The sequence below is a fragment of the Mobula hypostoma genome, chromosome 6, assembly GCF_963921235.1.
Source record: "Mobula hypostoma chromosome 6, sMobHyp1.1, whole genome shotgun sequence".
Classification (NCBI taxonomy): Eukaryota; Metazoa; Chordata; class Chondrichthyes; order Myliobatiformes; family Myliobatidae; genus Mobula; species Mobula hypostoma.
The window spans coordinates 175,869,370-175,891,934 of record NC_086102.1 but is presented as its reverse complement, the minus strand read 5'-3'; the positions used below and the strand labels follow the sequence as shown (position 1 = coordinate 175,891,934).

The following is a 22,565-nucleotide window of genomic DNA, read 5'->3' as shown; positions in this document are numbered from 1 at the left end:
AACAATATACATGTACCCTTGTGTCTCTGTGTCTCTCCCCAGCTTACCATTCACTGTGTAGGCCTTGCTCTGATTTAACTTCTCCGACTTCTTGAAAACTTGCTAACTGACTCTCCCAATTGGCCTTTGCAAATTCCTGTCCAATAACAGGAGCAAAATACAGTGGATTCCAGTTAACTGGGCCGTCAGTTAATCAGGGCAGCCACTTATTTGGGACAGCACTTAAAGAGTGAAAACTAATTGAGAAAGTAGCTGGGATCCCCTTCATTTATTTGGGACGCTGTTGATTAATTGGGGCAGGAAGCTGTTGCTGAACAGGTTCTAACTAGTGTCATCCACGTGTACTTGTGTGGCCGTGAGATGGCTATACTGTCCTTCAAGCAAATAGCTTTTAAATAGCATCAATTGTGTGTATTTGTCTTCAAAAGCAGTGATTTTTGTCACTGATAGTTGGCAAGAGATGAGCAGTAAGAGAACTTAGAACTGATTTGCTCACTACAGTTTCAGGCATTCAGGCTTGGAGATACAGGTGTCCCCGCTTTTTGAACATTCGCTTTACAAAACCTTGCTGTTATGAAAGACCTACATTAGTTACCTGTTTTTGCTAACAAGGTGTTTTCACTGTTACGAAAAAAGGCAGCGCGCACCCAAACAGCCAACCTCCTCCTCCGGAACTTCATTCTAGCCGGCATTGCTTAAACACGTGCCTGTGAGCAGCCATTGGCAAGATGAGTTCTAAGGTATTGGAAAAGCCTAAAAGAGCTCGTAAGGGTGTTACACAGCGAAAAATTAGACATAATTAAGCTTTTCGATCTGGTGAACTAAGTAAGGACAAAGTGAGTTTGGCTTGTGGAAGTTGACGAAGATGATGCTGAAGAAGTTTTGGCATCCCATGACCAAGAACTGATAGATGAAGAGCTGATGCAATTGGAAGAGGAAAGGATACAATCGAAACAGAATGCAGACTGAAAGTGAAGTCGTCCAGGAACTGAACATGAAGCAACTGCATAAGATTTTTGCTGCAATGATTGCAGAAAAGTACGACTTTAATTTTGAAAGGGTACGTTGGTTTAGGGCATACTTGCAAGATGGTTTGAGCGCTTACAAAGAACTGTATGATAGAAAAATGCACGAGGCTAAGCAGTCAAGCATACTGTCGTTTTTCAAGCCTTCCACATCAGCCACAGCAGATGGCGAGCCTCGACCTTCGACATCGAGGCAGGCAGAGATAGAGACAATAAAGTATAAGGGCAGTCCATTATCTACATTAGAAGTTTGAGCTGATTTTGTTTATTTACAGTCAAAAGAATGTGACATGGATAAATTCCTCTGTCATTAGTATTTGGAGCTAATTCAGTTTTATAATACTGTAGTAGTATTGGTAGTGTTCTAATTTGTTCTGTATTTCATTTAAATACATAATTTGTTGCTCAGTTTGTCTTTTTAAAATGCCTTTTTAGTTGCTTTCATGAAGCTTCAGCTAATTGGGGCAGCCTCTTAATTGAGCCAAAATGTACAGGTGCTGATGTGCCCCAGTTAACCGGAATCCACTGTACTTTTGTTTTGATAATCTGTGGTTGCTGCAAAGAACCAGTTTGCTAAAGTGTTTGAATATGACTGTGCGAAATAAACTCATAGTGATTGCGTGGGCATGTTGGTTATTTAATTGTGCAAGGTCTTGAGATTATGATTTTAAATAAATCACAAATAAAAGAAGATGGCAATGATAATAGTTAACAAAAAATAAATGTGTTCTAAATTTTATTTTCTTCAAGACGTTGTGGAATAATTTCAAAGATCAGGTTCTGAAACTAGATGGCATGCTTTAAGGTGAGAGGGGAGTTCAAAGGAGACGTGCCTGGGAAGTTTTTTTTTACACAGGTGCCTGCAATGTACTGCTGGGTAGTGGTGGTGGAAGATACTATAGGGGCATTTAAAAGTCTCTTAGACACACGTATGCAGAGAATGGTGGGTCATGGACAGGCAGAAGGGATTAGGTGTTATTAGGTTCATTAGTTTGACACAATATAGGGGGCCAAGGGACTTGCACTCTTCTGTTCGATATTAAGCAAATGTACACTATGGGCAATTTTTATGGGTAAGTTAGAACCTTAGCTCTGTTTTATAGGCATTGAGTTCTTCCAATAACACAGTTCTGTCTACCTGAAAGTCTTGGTGTATGTTGTGGAATCTTGTGTGGTGAACAGACTTTCTTAAATAAAAGGCATTCTTTTTGCTTGTTGAATTGAATATGGCACAGTATAGCCTCTAGAGCCACCGTCTCACATCTCCAGTAACCAGTATTCAATTTTGACCTCTATTGCTTTTTTTTTTGGGTGTTGGAATGTTTTCACAGTGACTGTGTGGGTTTCCACCGAGTGTTCTGGTCTCCTTCCACATCCTCAAGACATGCAGCTTTGTAGGTAAATTGTACCTGTTTGTAAACTAGTGTTAAATTGGGGCTGGGGGTGGGTGTGGAGTTCAAAGTTCAATGTAAATTTTATTATCTCAGTACATATGTGTCACCATATACAATGCTGAGATTCATTTTCCTGCAGGCATACTCAGCAAACCTATAGAATAGTAACTATAACTGGATCAATGAAAGATCAACCAGAGTGCGGAAGACAACAAAGTGTGCAAATGCAAATATAAATAAATAGCAATAAGTAATGATAACATGAAATAACAAGATAGAGAGTCCTCAAGTGAGATCATTGGTTGTAGGCACATCTCAATGGATGGGCAAGTGAGTGTAGTTATTCCCTTTTGTTCAAGAGCCTGATGGTTGTCGGGTAGTAACTGTTCTTGAACCTGGTGGTGTGAGTCCTGAGGCTCTTGTACCTTTTCCCTGATGGCAGTAGCAAGAAAAAAAACATGAGGGTGGTGAGGATCTCTGATGGAATCTGCTTTCCTGTGACAGGATTTCATGTAGATGTGCTCAATTATGGGGAAGGCTTTACTGATGAAGTACTGGGTCAAGTCGGCTGGTGGCACAGCGAGATCAGTGCTGGGCTTGAGAACGGAGGTTCCCGAGTTCGATCCAGTGACAGGCTGCCCCCGAGCGCATTCTCCATCTGTGCCGGGTTGATGTCGAGCTCGCAACTCAATCTCGTTTTTAAAAAAAAACACTGCCACCTCCAGTTTAAATTCCCAAGCGGAATATTGTGGAGGATCAAATACCCAAATCCAAAACTTTGTAGGATTTTCCATATGAAGGCATTGGTGTTTTCATACCAGGTCATGATGCAGCCAGTCAATACAGTTAATAAGTGGGGAAATGTAATAAAAATTAGGATCAGTGTAAATTGGTGTTTGTTGTATGGGCCTGTCTTGGTATATTGAAGGGCCTGTCACTGTGCTGTATGACTAATCATTACAAATTAAGTAAACAACTGAGTGAGTTGAGTATGCAAACATACAATATCAAGTCTTACTTACAAAAGCTTGCTTGTGACTCAGCAGGGAAGGACAAGAAGAGGCGAGCACTGGTAACAGGGGATTCATTGGTTCTGTGGAAGAGAATTAGACTCCTGGGTGCTATGTAACTCAGGAGTGCCTTGGATCAAGTCCATAGCATTGAGGGGGAGGGTGAGCAGCCAGAGTTCATAGTCCACGTGATATAGGTCCGATGACGAGACCTTGCAAAGTGACTTCAGGGTGTTAGATGCTACCTGTACCATGTACTACTGAGGCTAGAAATAGGAAGATAATATAGCTTAACACATGGCTAAGGAGATGGTGCAAGAGGGTGGCTTTGGTTTTCAGAATCAGGTTTAATATCACTGGCATATGTAGTGAAATTTGCTAACTTTTGCAATATATAAGAGAAAAGAAGCTGAATTACTCTGTGTGTGTGTGTGTGTGTGTGTGTGTGTGTGTGTGTGTCCAAAAAAAGTAATATATCGGACATCCCACCTCTCCCTGAAGTTCCGGGAGTCTCCCGCATGTTGATAGTGGCTCCGTGACTCTTGCAAATTATATACAATATCCCAGAAATCAATTTTTTCTGAGAATGAGCAAGAGGGGAAGAGAGAGAGAGAAAAAAAGAAAAACAACCCTGACAGGTCTACTTAGCACAAAGCGAGACCGATCAGTTTTCTGTGGGCGGGCTTTACAGTCAACTGATCTCTGTCTTTCATTGTCCATCAGTTCAGTTTAGTGTCCTGCAGCGCCATGGCAGAGTATTCCAAAAAAAAAGAAGAAAATATAAAACACACTTCACCCCAGACTACACTAAAGTTTACCCCTGCCTAATAGGGGTCAAAAATAATGACAGTGTTGCTCGCTGCACTTTTTGAAACAGTGACTTTTCTATTGCCCATGGTGGGTTAAATGACTGTAAAAGACATGTTGAGGTGAGTCCTGGATTATGTCTCAACTAACTTTGAAGGACTGGTGCCAAACTACAAAAGTTTTCCAGTTGATGAGTTCTGGGGGAAGCTGTCCAAAGTAAAATCTGTGAGCACAGGGCAGTTGAGATTCAACGAGCTCTGCCAGTTGATGAAGCTGCTTTTGGTGCTGCCAAATTCTAATTGTGATATAGAAAGGGCATTCAGCATGGTGCATCACATTAAGACAGAATTCAGAAGTCAGCTGTCTCACAAAACACTTGTGAATCTGATGTCTTGCAAAATTAACAAATTCATTGACACAGACTGCTATGAGTTTGCGACTTCCGGTTGAGACCTCCCTGCAATGAGTTTTTGCAGGATGGGATGTCTGGTATGTGTGTGTGTGTATGTATGTATGTGTGTGTGTGTGTGTGTGTATATATATATATATGTGTATATATATATATATATATATATATATATGTATGTATGTGTATGTGTATATGTGTATATGTATGTATGTGTATATGTGTATGTGTGTGTATGTGTATATGTATGTATGTGTGTATGTGTATGTATGTATGTGTATGTATATATATGTATATATATGTGTGTGTGTGTGTATGTGTGTGTGTGTGTGTATGTGTGTGTGTGTGTGTATATGTGTGTGTGTGTGTATATATGTGTGTGTGTGTGTATATATATATGTATGTATATATGTGTGTGTATGTATGTTAAGTTACTGGTGAAAAATGGAAATTGAAAAAGTAGTGAGGTAGTGTTCATGGGTTCAATGATTTTTGGATCATTTGCCTCGTTCAGTAGGACAGTTTGCACCTGAACTGGAGGAGGGCCAATATCCTTGTGGGCAGGTTTGCTAGTGCTGCTCTGGGGAATTTAAGCTAGAGCTGCAGGGGGATGGGAGCCAGAGTGCCAGGGTAGATAGCAGAGTGGGGAAAGTTAATGTTATGTCACTCCATTCTTTAAGAAGGAAGGAAGGCAAAAGAAAGGCAATTGTAGGCCAGTTAGCCTAACCTCAGTGGTTGGGAAAGTGTTGGAGTATTATTCAGTATGAGGTTTCGAGGTACTTGGAGACTAATGATAAAATAGGTCTGTCAGCATGGTTTCTGTCAAGGGAAATCTTGCCTGACAAATCTGTTAAGAGTTCTTTGAGGAAATAACAAGCAGAGTGGACAAAGGAGAGGCAGCGGAAACCTACCGAATATTGAAAGGACTAGATAGGGTGGATGTGGAGAGGATGTTTCTTTTGGTGGGGGAATCCAGAACTAGAGGGGACAGCTTCAAAATTGAAGGGTAACCCTTTAGAACAGGGGTAAGGAGGAATTTTTTTAGCCAGAGAGTACTGAATATGTGGAATGCGGTCGATGCCAAGTCCATACATATCTTTAAGGCAGAAGTTGATCGTTTCCTGATCAGTCAGGGCATCAAAGGATACGGAGAGAAGGCAGGTGTGTGGTATTGAGTGAGATCAAGGATCAGCCAGGATGGAATGGCGGAGCAGACTCGATGGGCTGAATGGCCTAATCCTGCTCCTGTGTCTTGTGCTCATATGTTTCCATACAAAGACAGGAACTAGGAGATTGAGTATGATGGGAGTAATATTCTGAGTTGTGTTTATTTTAATGCAAGCACTATTGTGGGTAAGACAGATGAGCTTTAGAACATGGATCACCATGTGGGATTATGATATTGTAGTCATTAGTGAGACTTGATTGCGGGAAGGGCAAGACTGGCAGATCAATGTTCCGGGGTTCCATTGTTTTAGCTGAGGGTTGCATTACTTGGCAGGGAATATGTCATGGCAATGCTCAGATAGAACAGACTGGAGACCTTGTCTACTGGGGCTGTATGGGTGGAATTGAGTAATAAGAAAGTGATGGCCATATTAATGGAATTGTATTATAGACTTCCCAATAGCGGACTTCCTCAATTTAGAGGAGCAAATTTATGGAGTGAGCCTGATATCAGAAGTGGGTAATTTATTGGAAGGTATTCTAAGGGGCAAAATATGTATGTATTTCGATAGACTGGGCCTTATTAGGGATAGTCAGCATTGCTTTGTGTCATAGGTCATGTCTAACCCATCTTCGAGATTTTCGAGAAGGTTACCAGGAAAGGCAGTGGATGTTGTCTACATGGACTTTAGCAAGGCCTTCGATAAGGGTCAGTTGCTTGGTGCTAAAAGTTCAAAGTAAATTTATTATCGAAGTTCATATATGTCACCAAATACAATCCTGAGATTAATTTTCTTATAGGCATACTCAATAAGTCCTGTGACCGTAATAGTCAATAAAGATCCCAACAACTGGGTGTAAAACCATTGAACAAAAGACAACAAACTATGCAAATACAAAAAGGAAGGAATAAATACCAAGAACATGAGATGAATATCATGAACCTGCTGCCAAGTGTGGCCTAAGCCAAGGATATGGTGATTGATTTAGGAGGAAGAGGACCATGACGAGTCCTGTATACATTCTGGGAGAGGCAGTTACAGTGATGGAGGAGTACAAATATTTGGGTGTTCACCTTGACAACAGACCTGACTGGAAAACCAACACCAAAACTGTTTACAAGAAGAGGATGAGCAGACTCTATTTTCTAAGGAAGCTGAGATCCTTCAATGTGTGCAGCAGGATGTTGGAGATCTTTTACCAGTCAGTTGTAACGAGTGCAGTCTTCTTTGCGGGTTTATGTTGGGGGAGTAGCTTCGGTGCTGGTGATGCAAAAAGACTAAATAAACCTATCAAAAAAGGCTGGATCTGTCCTTGGCTACAACCGGGACCTTTTTTGAGTTGGTGGTGGAGAGGAGGTCACTAAGCAAATCGTTATCCGTTATGAACAATCTGGCACATCCTCTCCACGACCTACTGAATAAGCAGCGGAGTACTTTTCAAACAGACTTATTCAGTTCTGCTGTCGTAAGGTTCGTTACAGAAAATCTTTCCTACCAAATGCAACAAGCATATACAGCAGTTCATTTCTGTGCGACAGGAGAACACATAGTACAATAGTCTCTGCTGTATTATTTGTTCATTATTATTGCACATTGGTATATTATTCTGTACTTTTATTAGTTTATTATTAGAAGTCTGCACACTTCTAAGTGTGTTTTTAAATGTTGCTGCTGTAATGAAAGAATTTCCTACTCGGGATCAATAGAGTATTTTAATAATTATAATGAAAAGTCCTTGATAGTGAGCCCATAGGTATGGGAACATTTCAGTGATGGGGCAAGTAAAGTTGAATGAAGTTATCCCCTTTGGTTTAAGAACCTGATGTTTGGGGGGTAATAACTGTTCTTGAACCTGGTGGAGAGTCCTGAGGCTCATGTTCCTTCTCCGTGATGGTAATAGTGAGAAGAGAGCATGAAATGGCCTGGACGGTAGGGGTCCCTAATGATGGATGCTATTTTCCTGCAACATTCAGCATAAAATAGTAAATTGTTTTCAGCAGTGACTATCGGAAGAAGCCAGACAGTGGTTGTAGATAGTTGTCTCTCTGACTGGATGCCTGTGACTAGCATGCAGTAGAGATTGCTGCTGGGTCCATTGTTGTTTGTTACCTATATTAATGACTTAAATGATGTTGCAAGCTGGATCAGCAAATTTGTGGATGGCACTTAAGTTTGGGAGTGTAGTAGACAGTGAGGAAGATTCCCAGCTTGCAGTAGGAACTGGGCCAGCTGGAAAAATGAGCTGAAAAATGGCAGATAGAAGTTAATGCATACAGTTGAGGTTTTTCACTTTGGGAAGGCAAACCTGAGTAGGACTTGCATAGTGAATAGTAGGGCACTAAGGGGAGTGGTAGAACAAAGGGATCTGGAATAGCGATCCATACTTCCTTAAGGAATGCTGATAGACCTTGATGAGGGTATAAAGAGAGCTTTTGGCACATTCGCCTTCATGAATCATGGAGCATAGGAGCTGGAATTTATGTTGAAGTTTTGCAAGACATTGGTGAGGCCAAATTTTGAGTATTGTGTGAAATTCTGAACACCTACCTACGGGAAAAGTATCAATAAGATTGAAAGAATACAGAGAACATTTTTAAGGATGTTGCCAGGACTTGAGGACCTAAGTTATAGGGAAAAATTAAAAAGGTTAGCACTTTATTCCCTGGCACATAGGAGATTGATGACAGAATTGATGGAGGTATACAAAAATGAGAGTTATTAATAGGGTAAATGCAAGCAGCCTTTTTCCGCTGAGGTTGGATGAGACTCAAACCAGAGGTCACAAGTTCAAGGTGAAAGGTGAAATATTTAAGTGGAACCTGAGTGGGAACTTCATTCAAAAGGTTTTGCAAGTATGGAATGCACTGCCAGCAGTTTCAGCTGCAGCATTTAAGAGAAATTTGGATAGATACATGGATGTGAGAGATATCGAGGGTCATCATCCAGGTGTGGGTCGATGAGATTAGGCAGAGTAACAATTCAGCATGGACTAGATGGGCTGAAGGGCCTGTTTCTGTCCTATAATTTGTTTATTTTTCTTTTAAGTATCATGATTTGTTTTGATTATAACTATAACAATCAGGTGGATTTCTAATCCTGAGTTTCAAAATGCTTTTCAGAGATTGATTGTTATCCAAGTAAACTTGGAGGAAGTTTGCTCATCACAGACTGTGCTGTTAGTGAGAGATGCTTATGTCTTCAGCTGTTTGCTGAATCTCATATTACTGTTAGATGTTAGTGTGGGCAATTATTTGGTCCTCATACAGAGAGTTCTTGAATAGCCCTTAAAAATATATCTTCTCTTCATTTCTCTCCAAATTATTTGTACTAATTAGTCTGTTAACTCTCGTCTTTTGGATGTTTTACAGAAATTTTGCCTGACTTGTAAGCTGTTAGCAATATTTGTGGTCTTTGTATTCTAGTTGATGTTTTGTAGAAATTCTAGTTCATTGTATTTTGGTGTGTTGTTTAGCATGTAACATTTAAAAGTTTGAGATTGTTTCAAGTTCCAGTAGTGCTTTTTGCATGACCTCCAGACCTGTTTTGCATGCACAGGCTAAGAGGAAAAAGAAGGAAGAAGCAGCAAATGCAAAATTATTGGAAGCCGAGAAACGGATGAAGGTTAGTTTAGAAGGATCTCTGGATCATTGAACTTTACTGAACAATTACGTAGGGAGATTTTGTAATTGTTTTAATAATGTATAGACAGGTATAAACATATTATGTAGGACCCTGAGTAATATGTGGAGGAAATAATGTAGGGAATGATATCATAGGACCTTCTTCATAGTCATGTCGTGAGATGGAAAGTTTAATGTGAAAGGTTTTGTTGATAATTTTTCTTTTCTACCCAGGTACTTCAAGCATCTCAAGTTACTTTTATCTGTAACTAATTTCAGAAAATTTTGGCGTATTATTGAGTTGTAATCACCATTTTGTTTCCAATTTCAATGTTCATTTCATCTGCACATTTGATATAATCAACCATTTGTATTTTCTGTTACTTTTGAAGGAAAAGGAATTAAGAAGGCAGCAAGCTGTCCTGCTTAAGCATCAGGTTGGTAAATGATACATACAGTATTCTAACAATATTTAGTGAATTTTTGCTTTATTGACTTTTCTGTACCTTGGGGACAAATATTGAAGTAAACATATTTATAATTATGCTTAATTTTCCTCAATTTAAATTAGCTTGCTTTGGTATTGGGGAAAATTGTTTTTTTTTAAAATAATATGCACTGGTTTTAACAAATTGTGATTACTGTTTCATAATAATGTGCCAACTCTTTCTACCAGGAGTTGGAGAGGCATAGACTAGATATGGTATGGGTATGTTTTTTGTACATCTAACACCGCATCGTGATTTGGTTGTGATATGATTGTCATAGTAATGCATAAAGTGTAGCACTGGCTGCTGTCATATTACATACTTCTGCATGGCTTTTACAGCACAGTGCATTGCATACATCTGCTATAATTACAATTACAAAAGAAAAATTTCTTTTTGAATCAGCTAATGTAATTTCCACTTTCATTGTCACCTTGTTAACAGGAGACAACAAAAGGATAAATATACAAGTTCTTAAACTAGTTACAGTTCTTCAGAAATGGTCACTGCCTATAAACATTCAATCTTTTTGCCACAACTTATTCCCTTGTCCCACATTCTATTTAAGTTTATAATTAATGTCCCAGAACAATGCCATTCCAGCAAACCAAATTTGAGAAAATTTCTTCCAACTTAACCACAGTTTTTTGAGTCACCCATATTTCAATAAATCAAGGAAGACAGATTTATCAGCAGCGGATCTCCACATCTTGTTTTGAATAATAAAATATTCCTATAAACATACTATTTCCATTTATAATACCATGAGAGTGGAATTTCATGGTAATGCATCAGTACACTTATTCCCAAAATATTTTCTTGGCTTCCACTATCTGACAAAGCTTTTGTATGAATGCCATATATTTCTGATTATTTCAGATTGAAGATAAATACAAATAAATAACTCCTCCAATCACAGGTGTGAATTTTAGTTTTGTTCATATCAGTTGGCATTTCACTTGGAGTGTCTGAATTGCAGTTAGTGTTTAAATGAAGAGCAAGCAAGAGGAAGCTGGGGGGGGGCGGGGCGGTTAGTAATTGGACCAGGATGAGTTCATTTATGTGTTTTATTTAGATATCTTCACATGATGCCATTCCAGATATTTCTATAGAAAAGCATTGCAATTAGGGAAGTAAGGTTGATTATGGTCCAGTAGGTTAGGAGCAACTAAGGAGTTGGGAGATGAAAATTTGAAGCATAAGAACATATATGGTAACTTTATAAAGCTAATACGTAGTCACAGTAAAGTACAGCAGGGAAATAGGCCCATCCAGTCCATGCTGAACCATTTAAACTACCTCGTCCCATCTACCTGCACCTGCAGCATAGCCCTCCATATCCCTCTCATCCATGTACAGTACCTATCCAAACTTCTCTTGGACGTTGAAATCAAAATTGTATCCACCACTTGCGCTGGCAGCTCGTACACACTCTCAACACCCTCTGAGTGAAGAAGTTTCCCCTCATATTCCCCTTAAACATTTCAAATTGATATATAACCTATTATAATCATGGACGTGAAGGAATTCACAGATTGAAAAGGTTGGGAGTAATAATGACAGTGATGTGACAGCTGAAATTAAATGTTTCCTCACGACCCATGCACATAGCTCCAAGAAGGAAAAGATAAATGTAACTTCTTAGCTATACTGCCTTCTTATGCCACCCTCCTATACTCAAAGTTCTCTTTATTCTCAATTTAGAATTTGTAATATTAGTCAATAGCATAATTTTGTTTGCTGGAAAATGAGCATGCCATGTTAAAGTAGCGAATCTTTCAACAATGAAGTGGATGTGGGATATGTTAATTTTTCTTTAGTGGATGTTCTGAAAGACTGATTTCAATCTTGAATTGAAACTTAGATATGTAGGTAAATGCCATTTTACAAAATTGGCTAATTACAACAAATAATTTATACTAATTGGCCTTTTGCGAAATGATTTTTGACTGAAGCAGATGTAAGGTAATTAGCCTGTTGAAGCCGACCATTGCGCTTTATCCCTGACAGCTATGGAGAAGCATCGCACTGATTTGCTCTGCTTTTCCAAGAACTATGTACATAACTTAAAGCATACGCTTTCGTTTTACACTGTCTTTACATCTGTTGCTTTTTCTGTTTTGCTTTTGATTGTCCATGTTATTTCCTAATCCTCAACTAAAATGTACACAAACTTGGCCATTGTCTGTTTTTATTTTAAACTGTTCACGGTTGTCTAACTTATTCTAAAAATAGTAAAAATACATTTTTAAACTTTAAATTATAATATTGATACTTAACTATTTAAATCTGAAATTTACCTTGTACACTGTTAGGAAAAGGAAAGGAGAAGGCAACATATGATGCTCATGAAAGCAATGGAAGCACGGAAAAAAGCTGAAGTAAGTAAAGCAGTGCATACAGGTCTTATTTCTTGAATTAATGAAAGCATGTGACTGTTTGAAGTGAGTTTTCTCAGAATTCTCTGTAATAAATACTGTCCAGTTTATGTAAATTAAGATTCAAAGTGCACTTATTATCAAAGTATGTATTCAGTGTACAACTCTGAAATTCATCTTCCTCACAAACAGCCATGAAACAAAGAAGAGCCATGGAACCCATTCAAAGAAGAAAAAAAACATCAAGCCCCCCTCACCCCCATGCACAAAACAGATCACGTGAACAGCAAAAAAAAAGTGAAAGCACAGAGCATAAATCACAAAATCAGAAGGCTTATTCAGTTCATCTCAGTGTTTGTTATCTGCAGGCTGCACATAACAAAATCGCCCAAACTAGTAACAAAAATAGGAGTGAGCAGAAACACAAGAAACACATCATACATGAATTAGAGTCCACAATCCCCAAACCATGTTGATTAAACCTTGCCCCTTCAGCAACAAGGGAGAGGGAGAGATCATTCATACGCAGGGATCTTTCCTCAGGAGCAGTCAGCAAGAGAGAACGAGAGACAGTCACACGCAGACACCTTCCTCTGGCAGCAGCGAGTGAGAGGCCATAGATGGCGCCAAACTTTTGCTTACCCTCCATGCCTGCTTTGATGATTTCCATCAACTTACCATATTTTCCTAGTTATCTTAATGTGGAACATTGAGCCTTACTGGATCAAGCCCTTCAACCCATGAACACTAATGGATTAGATTGATTTGTTATTGTCAAATTTACAAAGATACAGCAAAATATCTTCTTTTCTGTGCTAGATGACAGCTTGTGACATAATTACATTAAGGTAGTAAAAAGTGTGCAGAATATGGTCTTGCAATTACAGCAAAAGTAGAGTACAGGTGGACAAAGGAAAGTGGTGCTGATATAAGCTTATCTGTCTGTTCATGATCTGTATTTATGTAATACGGTGCTTATAAAAAAAATATTCACCCCCCCCCCCGGAAGGTTTCATGTTTTACCATTTTACAACATTGAATCACAGTGGTTTTAATCTGACTTTTGTTGACACTGATCAACAGAAAAAGACTCGTTTGTGTCAAAGTAAAAACTGATTTCAACAAAGTGATCTAAATTAATTACAAATATAAAACACAAAATAATTGATTGCATAAGTAATCACCCCCTTCAAGTCAGTATTTAATAGATGCACCTTTAGTAGCAATTGCAGCCTTGAGTCTGTGTGGATAGGTCTCTATCAGCATTGCAGATATGGACACTGCAATTTTTCCCCATTCTTCTATATAAAACAGGTTGAGTGAACTCGGACTTTTCTCCTTGAAGCGACGAAGGATGAGAGGTGACCTGATAGAGGGGTATAAGATGATGAGCAGCATTGATCATGTGGATAGTCAGAGGCTTTTTCCCAGGGCTGAAATGGCTAACATGAGAGGGTACAGTTTTAAGGTGCTTGGAAACAGGTACAGAGGAGATGTCAGGGGTAAGTTTTTTACGCAGAGCGTGGTGAGTGTGTGGAATAGGCTGCTGACGATGGTGGTGGAGGCAGATACAATAGGGTCTTTTAAGAGACACTTAGTTAGGTACAGGGAGCTTAGAAAAATACAGGGCTATGGGTAACCCTAGGTAATTTCTAAAGAACTTACATGTTCAGTACAGCATTGTGAGCTGAAGGGCCTGTATTGTGCTGTAGGTTTTCTGTTTCTAAAACTGCTCAAGCTCTGTCAGATTGCATGGGGATTGTGAGTGAACAGCCCTTTTCAAGTCCAGCCACAAATTCTCAATTGGATTGAGGTCTGGACTCTGACTTGGCCACTCCTGGCTATTAACTTTATTGTTTTTAAGTCATTCCTGTGCAACTTTGGCTTTATGTTTGGGGTCATTGTCTTGCTGGAAAACAAATCTTCTCCAAAGTCAGGATGGTGTGTTTTTGATGATGTGCAGTGTTTGGCTTACACCAAACATGGCATTTACTCTGATGGCCAAAAAGCTCAATTTTGGTTCCATTATACCATAGAACCTTTTTCCGGCTGACTTCAGAGTCTCCCACGTGCCTTCTGGCAAACTCTCGCTGAGATTTCATGTGAGGTTTTTTTTCAACAGTGGCTTTCTCTTTGCCACTCTCCCATAAAGCTGCAACTGGTGAAGCACCCAGGCAACAGTTGAATGCGATGCCTCTCCCATTTCAGCCACTGAAGCTTGTTACCCCTCCAGAGGTCTCTTGATGGTCTCCCTCACTAGTCCCCTTCTTGCAGAGTCGCTCAGTTTTTGAGGACAGCCTACTCGAGGCAGATTTACAGCTGTGCCACATTCTTTCCATTTCTTGATGATTGACTTAACTGTGCTCTAAGGGATATTCAGTGACTTGGAAATTTTCTTCTATCCATCTCCTGACTTGCTGCCTTTCAATAACCTTTTTGGGGAGTTGCTTGGAGTATTCTTTTGTTTTCTTGGTGTAGTTTTGCCAGGATACTGACAACAGCAGTTGGACCTTCCAAGTACAGGTGTACATTTACTACAATCAATTGAAACACCTTGACTGCACACAGGCCTCCAAAAACACATCTCCATTTAATTAATTATGTGACTTCTAAAACCAATTGACTGCGGGGGGTGGGGGGGTGAAAACTTGTGTAATCAATTATTTTATGCTTTATATTTGTAATTAATTTAGAACACTTTGTCAAGGTCTTTTTAACTTTAACGTGAAAGAGTTTTTCTGTTGATCAGTGTCAAAAAAGCCAAATTAAATCCACTGTGATTCAATGTTGTAAAACAATAAAACATGAAAACTTCCAAAGGGATGGGGGGGGGGACTTTTTAATAGACTCCATAGATTTAATTAAAATTGTTTACGTAGAGTCATGGTTTACTAAAATGGGACTTGTACAGAATCTCTATTATATAACTTCCATACTTTTCCTTATAAGCTTACCTTGTTGCAGATGTATCAACGTTAACAGTTGTATCAGTGACTTTTAATTTGCACTTGTAATTTCAATGTGGTGCAATTTTTTTTGTGAACTGTGTGATCTGTTAATCAATTCTTTTTGAAACCAGGATTATTCTGAAACTCTAATTTTTAATGAAGGATTATTGTACCTGAATGCATTTCTATGATTTGATAAATAAAAGTTGCAATCTGTTAATATTCAAAGGAAAGGGAACGGCTAAAGCAAGAGAAAAAGGTTGAGAAACGTTTAAATAAAGAACGAAAATTAGAACAGAAGAAATTGGAGCTGCAAATGGCAAAGGAGCTAAAGAAACCCAATGAAGATATGTGTTTGTCAGACCACAAGGTAAACCTGTTGGAAGAATTAACAAATTTCTTCTGATTTCCACAAATGCTATTATCCAGAATACGATCCTCTTTAATCGGGTCTCAAATATATGTATGTATGGAGTTTAAAATAACAATATGTTTTCAAATAAATTTGTAGTATTTGTTCTTATCAGGTAATCATTGTGTAGAGTGTGTGTTCCCAGACACAATTAATATTGAAGAAAACAATATGAATCAAAAAGTAGGTATTAAGAGATGTATTCTTGAAATTAAAAGACAAGAGATTATGGGCAGCGTTTCTAAATCTTGAAATCAATATAAATACAGTAGAAAACTATTAAATCATAAATGGAATAGTAAAATTATGAGTGAACAAAACTGAATGGAACTTTGAAAAGAACAAATTTCAAAGTACTACTAAACATATATTGCTGAAAGTATCATAAAGGAAATGGTGGAAGAGTGAGATTAGACAAATGATATGTAACTGATCAAAATATAATTCCTTTCTTGTCAATTTGTGTGAGAAAGGATTTTGGAATTGGCTCCTGTGATAACATTATGCAAGTGTCAGATGATCTTTACCATTACCCAAAAAAAATGAAGGAAATTTGGAGGAAGAGGGATACCAAGCTTCATGAATGTAGTTTTACTAATGAAGGAGCAGGCATTATCTTAAAGATTAGTTTAAACATAGATGAATAACTGTGAATCATTGTGAGTTAGTAGAGTTAAGATGAAAGAATTTAAGATAAAAGGTGATGACCACTGATTTGACTGTCAAGGATGCTATATTTGAAGGTTGTAGGATGTGTGCATTTTCTTTGCTTTGTCAGACCTATGTAACAGAAACATATGTAGTGATCAATTGTTACCGAAAGCATGGCACTAGTATGTATTTGGGTATGGTTTAAGGGGAGACTGATAATAGCAGAAATGTTTTCTCTTTTTCAAAAGACCAAAATGATGGACCAAAGCACAAACAAGACCAGTTAATATAATATTAGCTGGGCAAGTTACTGGGAGAAAAATCAACTTTTTGGTGGGCGCAGGTTAATTGAGAACAGCCAGCTTGGGTTTGTTGAGAGACGGCCAGGTCTAGTTAATTTGAAATCTGAGTAAGTAAAAGGGAGACTGTGTGAGGATAATGCAGTGAACATACTTGAGTTTTAGCAATGTGTTGGCCTGAATTCCAGTTCCTTGATCTATCTGCTATGTGGAAATTCACGAAATTCAAAGAAGAATTGGTTGGAAAAATTTGGTTCAGTAGGGGGAAAAGGGTAAATGGTAACATTTGGTGAGAATGTTAATGGAGGAGTGATTTTATTGGGATTCTGCAGGGTTCAGTACTCTAGAAGGGACTTGCAGGCTTCAGGAAAATATCAGTGGACAGGTTAAATGGGCATGAAAGTGGGAAATAGAAGTCAGCTTGGAGAAATAAGGTAATGCGATCAATGCAAGTATCAGAATCAGGTTCATTGTCACTGACATGAATGTTGTGAAATTTGTTTTGCAGCAGTGTAGTACAATGGCTTAAAATTAGTTAATAGCTGAAAAATTGAATAATGAAGTAGTATTCATGAGTGAATGGACTTTTCAGAAATTTTGGGGGAGGGGAAGAAATCGTTCCTAAATCCTTTTGAGTTCAGTCTTCAGGCTCCTGTACCACCTCCCCAATGGTTGTAACAAGAAGTGGCGATGCCCCAGAGATGGTGAGAGTCCTTGGTGATAGATGCTGCCGCCTTAAGGCACTGCCTCTTGAAGATGTGTTTGATGGTGGGGACAATTATGTCCACATGGAAGAGAATCCACAATAACTGTAAGACATGAAGAAGTGGATATAAATAGACAATAGGTGCAGAAGCAGACCATTTGGCCCCTCGAGCCTGCACCACCATTCTGAGATCATGGCTGATCATCTACTATCAATACCCGGTTCCTGCCTTGTCCCCATAACCCTTGATTCCCCTATCCATAAGATACCTATCTAGCTCCTTCTTGAAAGCATCCAGAGAATTAGCCTCCACTGCCTTCTGAGGCAACACGTTCCACACCTCCACAACTCTCTGGGAGAAGAAGTTCCTCCTCAACTCTGTCCTAAATGACCTATCCCTTATTCTTAAACCATGCCCTCTGGTACTGGACTCTCCCAGCATCTGGAACATATTTCCTGCCTCTATCTTGTCCAATCCCTTAATAATCTTTTATGTCTCAATCAGATCCCCCCTCAATCTCCTTAATTCCAGCGTGTACAAGCCCAGTCTCTCTAACCTCTCTGTGTAAGACAGTCCGGACATCCAGGAATTAACCTAGTGAACCTATGCTGCACCTCCTCCACAGCCAGGATGTCCTTCCTTAACCCTGGAAACCAAAACTGCACACAATACTCCAGATGTGGTCTCACCCGGGCCCTGTACAAATGCAAAAGGATTTCCTTGCTCTTGTACTCAATTCCCTTTGTAATAAAGGCCAACATTCCATTAGCCTTCTTCACTGCCTGCTGCACTTGCTCATTCACCTTCAGAGACTGATGAACAAGTACTCCTAGATCTCTTTGTATTTCACCCTTACCTAACTCCACACCGTTCAGATAATAATCTGCCTTCCTGTTCTTGCTGCCAAAGTGAATAACCTCACACTTATTCACATTAAACGCCATCTGCCAAGTTTCTGCCCACTCACCCAGCCTATCCAAGTCACCTTGAATTCTCCTAACATCCTCATCACATGTCCCACTGCCACCCAGCTTAGTATCATCAGCAAATTTGCTGATGTTATTCACAATGCCTTCCTCTAAATCATTGACGTAAATCATAAACAGCTGTGGTCCCAATACCGAGCCCTGTGGCACCCCACTAATCACCACCTGCCGTTTTGAGAAACACCCATTCCCTGCTACCCTTTGCTTTCTATCTGCCAACCATGAGGGGATGGTGGAGTGTTTGTCCTCATCTGTGAAGACACCTAGCTGAACACAAAAAAACAAGGTCAAGCTGGCTTATGGGATACATAGTGTACTTCTCAATGACTGATGATTTTTATTGGCAGAGCAAGGGAGTCATGCTGACTGGTGTAAAACTAGTTCTTGATATTTATTGCTTGTTTATTTATTGTTTATTTTTTTATTTGCACAGTTTGTTGTCTTTTACACACTGGTTCATGCCCAAATCGGTGTGGTCCTTCATTGACTCTTTTGTGTATGCAAGAAAATGAATCTCAGGGTTCTATATGGTGACATTTATGTACTTTGATAAATTTACTTTGAAAACAGTCTACCGTTAGAGTACTACTTAGAGTTCTTGTCCTCATACTTTAGTAAGAATATAATTGTATCAGTGGAGGGAGGGGGAATGCATAAAAGATTTGAGGATAGTGTTGGGGATAGGAAAACACAGAGAAACTGTCTAGACTGGGTTATTTTTTTTTGGACAAATGAGAGTGTGGAACGGTTTAATTTAGGTACAATAAAAAAATATGAAGAGCCTAGATGGGGGACCTATTTTATTTATCAGAGAGATTTTAGAGAATACAATTTTAGAGTGATAACACAGAAACAGGCCTTTTGGTCCATCTAGTCTATGCCAAAACCATTTGAACTGCCTTCTCCCATCATCCTGCACTGAGACCAAAGTCCTTTTGCATCCTTACTGTCCGTGTGCCTATCCAAACTTTGCATAAATGCTGAAAACGAGCTCTCATTGCACAACTTATGCTGGCAACTCATTCCACACTCTCATGACTCTCTGAGTGAAGAAGTTTCCCCTCATGTTTCCTGAAACTTCTCACCTTTCATCCTTAAACCATGACCTCTGGTTGTAGTTGCACCCAACCTCAGAGGGGGAGAAAAGCATGCTTGCATTTATCGTATCTATGCCCCTCACAATGCGAGGAGAGTTGAGGAGTGGTGTCGGAAAAAGTGTTGGAAGTAAAGCCTCTCATCACATTTGCAAACTCTCTGAATGAGCAACAGAACAGCCATTATCTACAGTGATACAGAACGAGGGTTTGGAAATGAGATTAAACTAAATAGGTCTGATTTTGGCCAGCTGTCAACTGATCAGAATGACCTTTGTTTTGTGCAATTAATTTATTTAGTTCTATGAGTGGATTAGCTTACAATTTGATAAGGAGAGGTTGCCAATATGAAGAAATGCTGAGAATTTGTCTGATCAGCCAGAACTTTTAAATGAGAAGATTCATTTCTGTTAAGTTCCTTAGGAGACCCTCTAAAAATGGTCATGATAATGGTGTAACACACATCAAAGTTGCTGGTGAACGCAGCAGGCCAGGCAGCATCTCTAGGAAGAGTACAGTCGACGTTTCAGGCCGAGACCCTTCGTCAGGACTAACTGAAGGAAGAGTTAGTAAGAGATTTGAAACCTGTCCAGCTCTTGGCTCCATCCCTCCCCCTCCTGTCTTCTCCTATCATTTTGGATCTCCCCCTCCCCCTCCCACTTTCAAATCTCTTACTAGCTCTTCCTTCAGTTAGTCCTGACGAAGGGTCTCGGCCTGAAACATCGACTGTACCTCTTCCTAGAGATGCTGCCTGGCCTGCTGCGTTCACCAGCAACTTTGATGTGTGTTGCTTGAATTTCCAGCATCTGCAGAATTCCTCGTGTTTGCATGATAATTGTGTGCTCAAATTTATCATTCTTTATTATTTTCATACTAAAGCAGCTTTTTGTACTTATAAAATGAAGATAATATTTTGTTTTCAAACTTTCAATACTTGTGTATTCCCTCCAATTTTTTTTGGGGGGGGTGATCTTTCAATGGGAAGTTCAAAGTAAATTTCATTATCGAACTACATATATGTCACCATATGCAACCCTGAGATTCATTTTCCTGTGGGCATACCCAGGAAATCTGTAAGAATAGTAACTAAACCAGGATCAATGAAAGATCAACAGAGTGCAGAAGACAACAAACTGTGCAAATATAAATATAAATAAATAGCAATAAATAACAAGAACATAAGATAAGGAGAAAGAGTCCTTAAAGTGAGATCATTGGGTGCAGGAATATCTCGATGATGGGACAAGTGAGTGTAGTTATCTCCTTTTTATTCAAGAGTCAGATGGTGGAAGGGTAGTAACTGTTCTTGAACCTGGTGGTGTGAATCCTGAGGTTCTTTTGCCTTCTACCTAATGACAGCAGCAAGAAGAGAGCATGGCCTGGGTGGTGAGGATCTCTGATGATGGTAAAGTTGAATACTGTATTGAACTTTTAGCAGTAGGGTTATCAATTTGCCACAACTAATCAAATATTGCTTGGTAAATGCTAATTTTGATCTAATAAACAGTAAAATAAATATATAGTTAATTGTTCTTTGATTCTTTGAGCTCAAAAAATATTTGTTGTCTGATTTTAGCCTCTACCAGAGTTCCTCCCCATTCCTGGTCTTGTACTGCCTGGAGGTGCCTTTGCTGATTGCCTTATGGTAGTACAGTTCCTTCACAACTTTGGTAAGGTTCTTGGCTTTGATTTAAATATTGATGTCCCAACTTTGAATGTACTTCAAGAAGGACTGCTTAATGTGGGTGAAAGCATGGGAGAAATCCAAGAGTTGTTGGTGAGACTTTTAAGTGCTGCTATTCATGACCCAGGACTACCGCCAGGATACAAGGTATGACATACATTTTGTTAATTTTCATTAATAACAATAAAAAATTGTTCATGGAGCTAAGATAAATGCTTATTCCCCTTTCATTATCGATTCAGCTTGCATTTTACTCATTGAATTAGTTTGCATGCAAAAATTGATGCCATATATTTTTCACAACAAAGATTAAAAGAATTCAGCAATTTTGAATGCTCAAATTTGTGATCAACTGTCAGAACAGAAACAGTTTTTTAAAAAAAGGAAGCTGATCCTCTTAATACATTTTAAGAATATGCGTATGCAGTTGAAAACTATAAAAAGAATATGCAGGATATTAGTTAGATTTCGTAACTCAGCAGTGGAGCTAATTCTTTCTGGGGACTGTAACCAAAAAACAATGTAAATGTCATTTGAATTTGCCTTCAGATAATTAGTAATTAATTTATCTTTAGAAAAATAGTATGGCATTTTAGCAAAAATAGCATGGCATTTTAGCAATGTGTATCCTTTATCAGGGAAGACGATCATCAGATAATTGTAATGAATTAATCCAGTTTTTGTCATGGAGCCTCAGTCTGCACTGATAAGATGAAGTTTGGTTCTGTAGGAGCCAATAGTCATGCTTTTGCAAGAGTTAGCAATGTTCCTCTAGCTTGGGCATCTCAAGTGTATCATGTTTCTTAGCAAAATGGTTTGGCAGCCCTCATTTCTTTTGATATCCTCACTTTAACCCCTCCCTTGGCTCTCAGTTTGTCATTCTCTCTCAATAAAGTATGTGACTGGGACACTTAAAATTTTGACCTTTTTTTTTTCACTTCGAACATTAATTCACAGTTAATTGTTTGACAGCACTAACGTTTAATTGTTTACTTGTATATTTAAATATCTGAGGGTGACCATATATTTTTGACTTATGATTTGTATGTTTTTTGCTATTTCTTGGGTGCTTCTGAAGGTCTTGGATGTTCAGAAGCATTTATAAATTGCTAGTTGGAGTGAAGCATGAAAAAATTTAGTTGAAGCGCTTTTGCCATCTCCTAAAAGTTTCCTCGGCAGTTTCATGGGTGGGCCTTGTATTGGCAGAACCCGGTCATGATGCTTGGGAATTTTTGGCAAAGGTGTTTTACTTTCCATGTGTTTCTTTAGTTTTGAGCATCATCCAGAATAGGTCCCTTACATACAATATGTCCTGATGAAGGGTCTCTGCCCGAAACGTCTCCTGTACCTCTTCCCATAGATGCTGCCTGGCCTGCTGCGTTCACCAGCAATTTTTATGTGTGTTCCTTTACATACTTGTCCTGAGCATTTCCAGCATGTTTGTATTACTTGCAGATGCTTTCTGTTTTCTAGCATTTAGTCACAAT

At 38.9% G+C, this 22,565-nt stretch overlaps 1 protein-coding gene across 13 annotated transcripts in view; it reads left to right on the top strand.

Moving 5' to 3' along the window:
* The window catches only part of baz2ba (bromodomain adjacent to zinc finger domain, 2Ba), a 251,814-nt gene that overhangs the window by 161,879 nt on the left and 67,370 nt on the right, over window positions 1-22,565 (top strand). For 9 of the 13 annotated variants that reach the window (XM_063052309.1, XM_063052299.1, XM_063052301.1 and 6 more), the window contains 6 exons: window positions 9,367-9,432; window positions 9,824-9,868; window positions 10,108-10,134; window positions 12,235-12,300; window positions 15,475-15,615; window positions 20,971-21,225. In XM_063052309.1, coding sequence (XP_062908379.1) covers window positions 9,367-9,432; window positions 9,824-9,868; window positions 10,108-10,134; window positions 12,235-12,300; window positions 15,475-15,615; window positions 20,971-21,225 — 600 coding nt within the window. The remainder of the gene's footprint in view (window positions 1-9,366; window positions 9,433-9,823; window positions 9,869-10,107; window positions 10,135-12,234; window positions 12,301-15,474; window positions 15,616-20,970; window positions 21,226-22,565) is intronic. The other 4 variants (XM_063052308.1, XM_063052304.1, XM_063052305.1 and 1 more) reach the window with 3 other exon arrangements.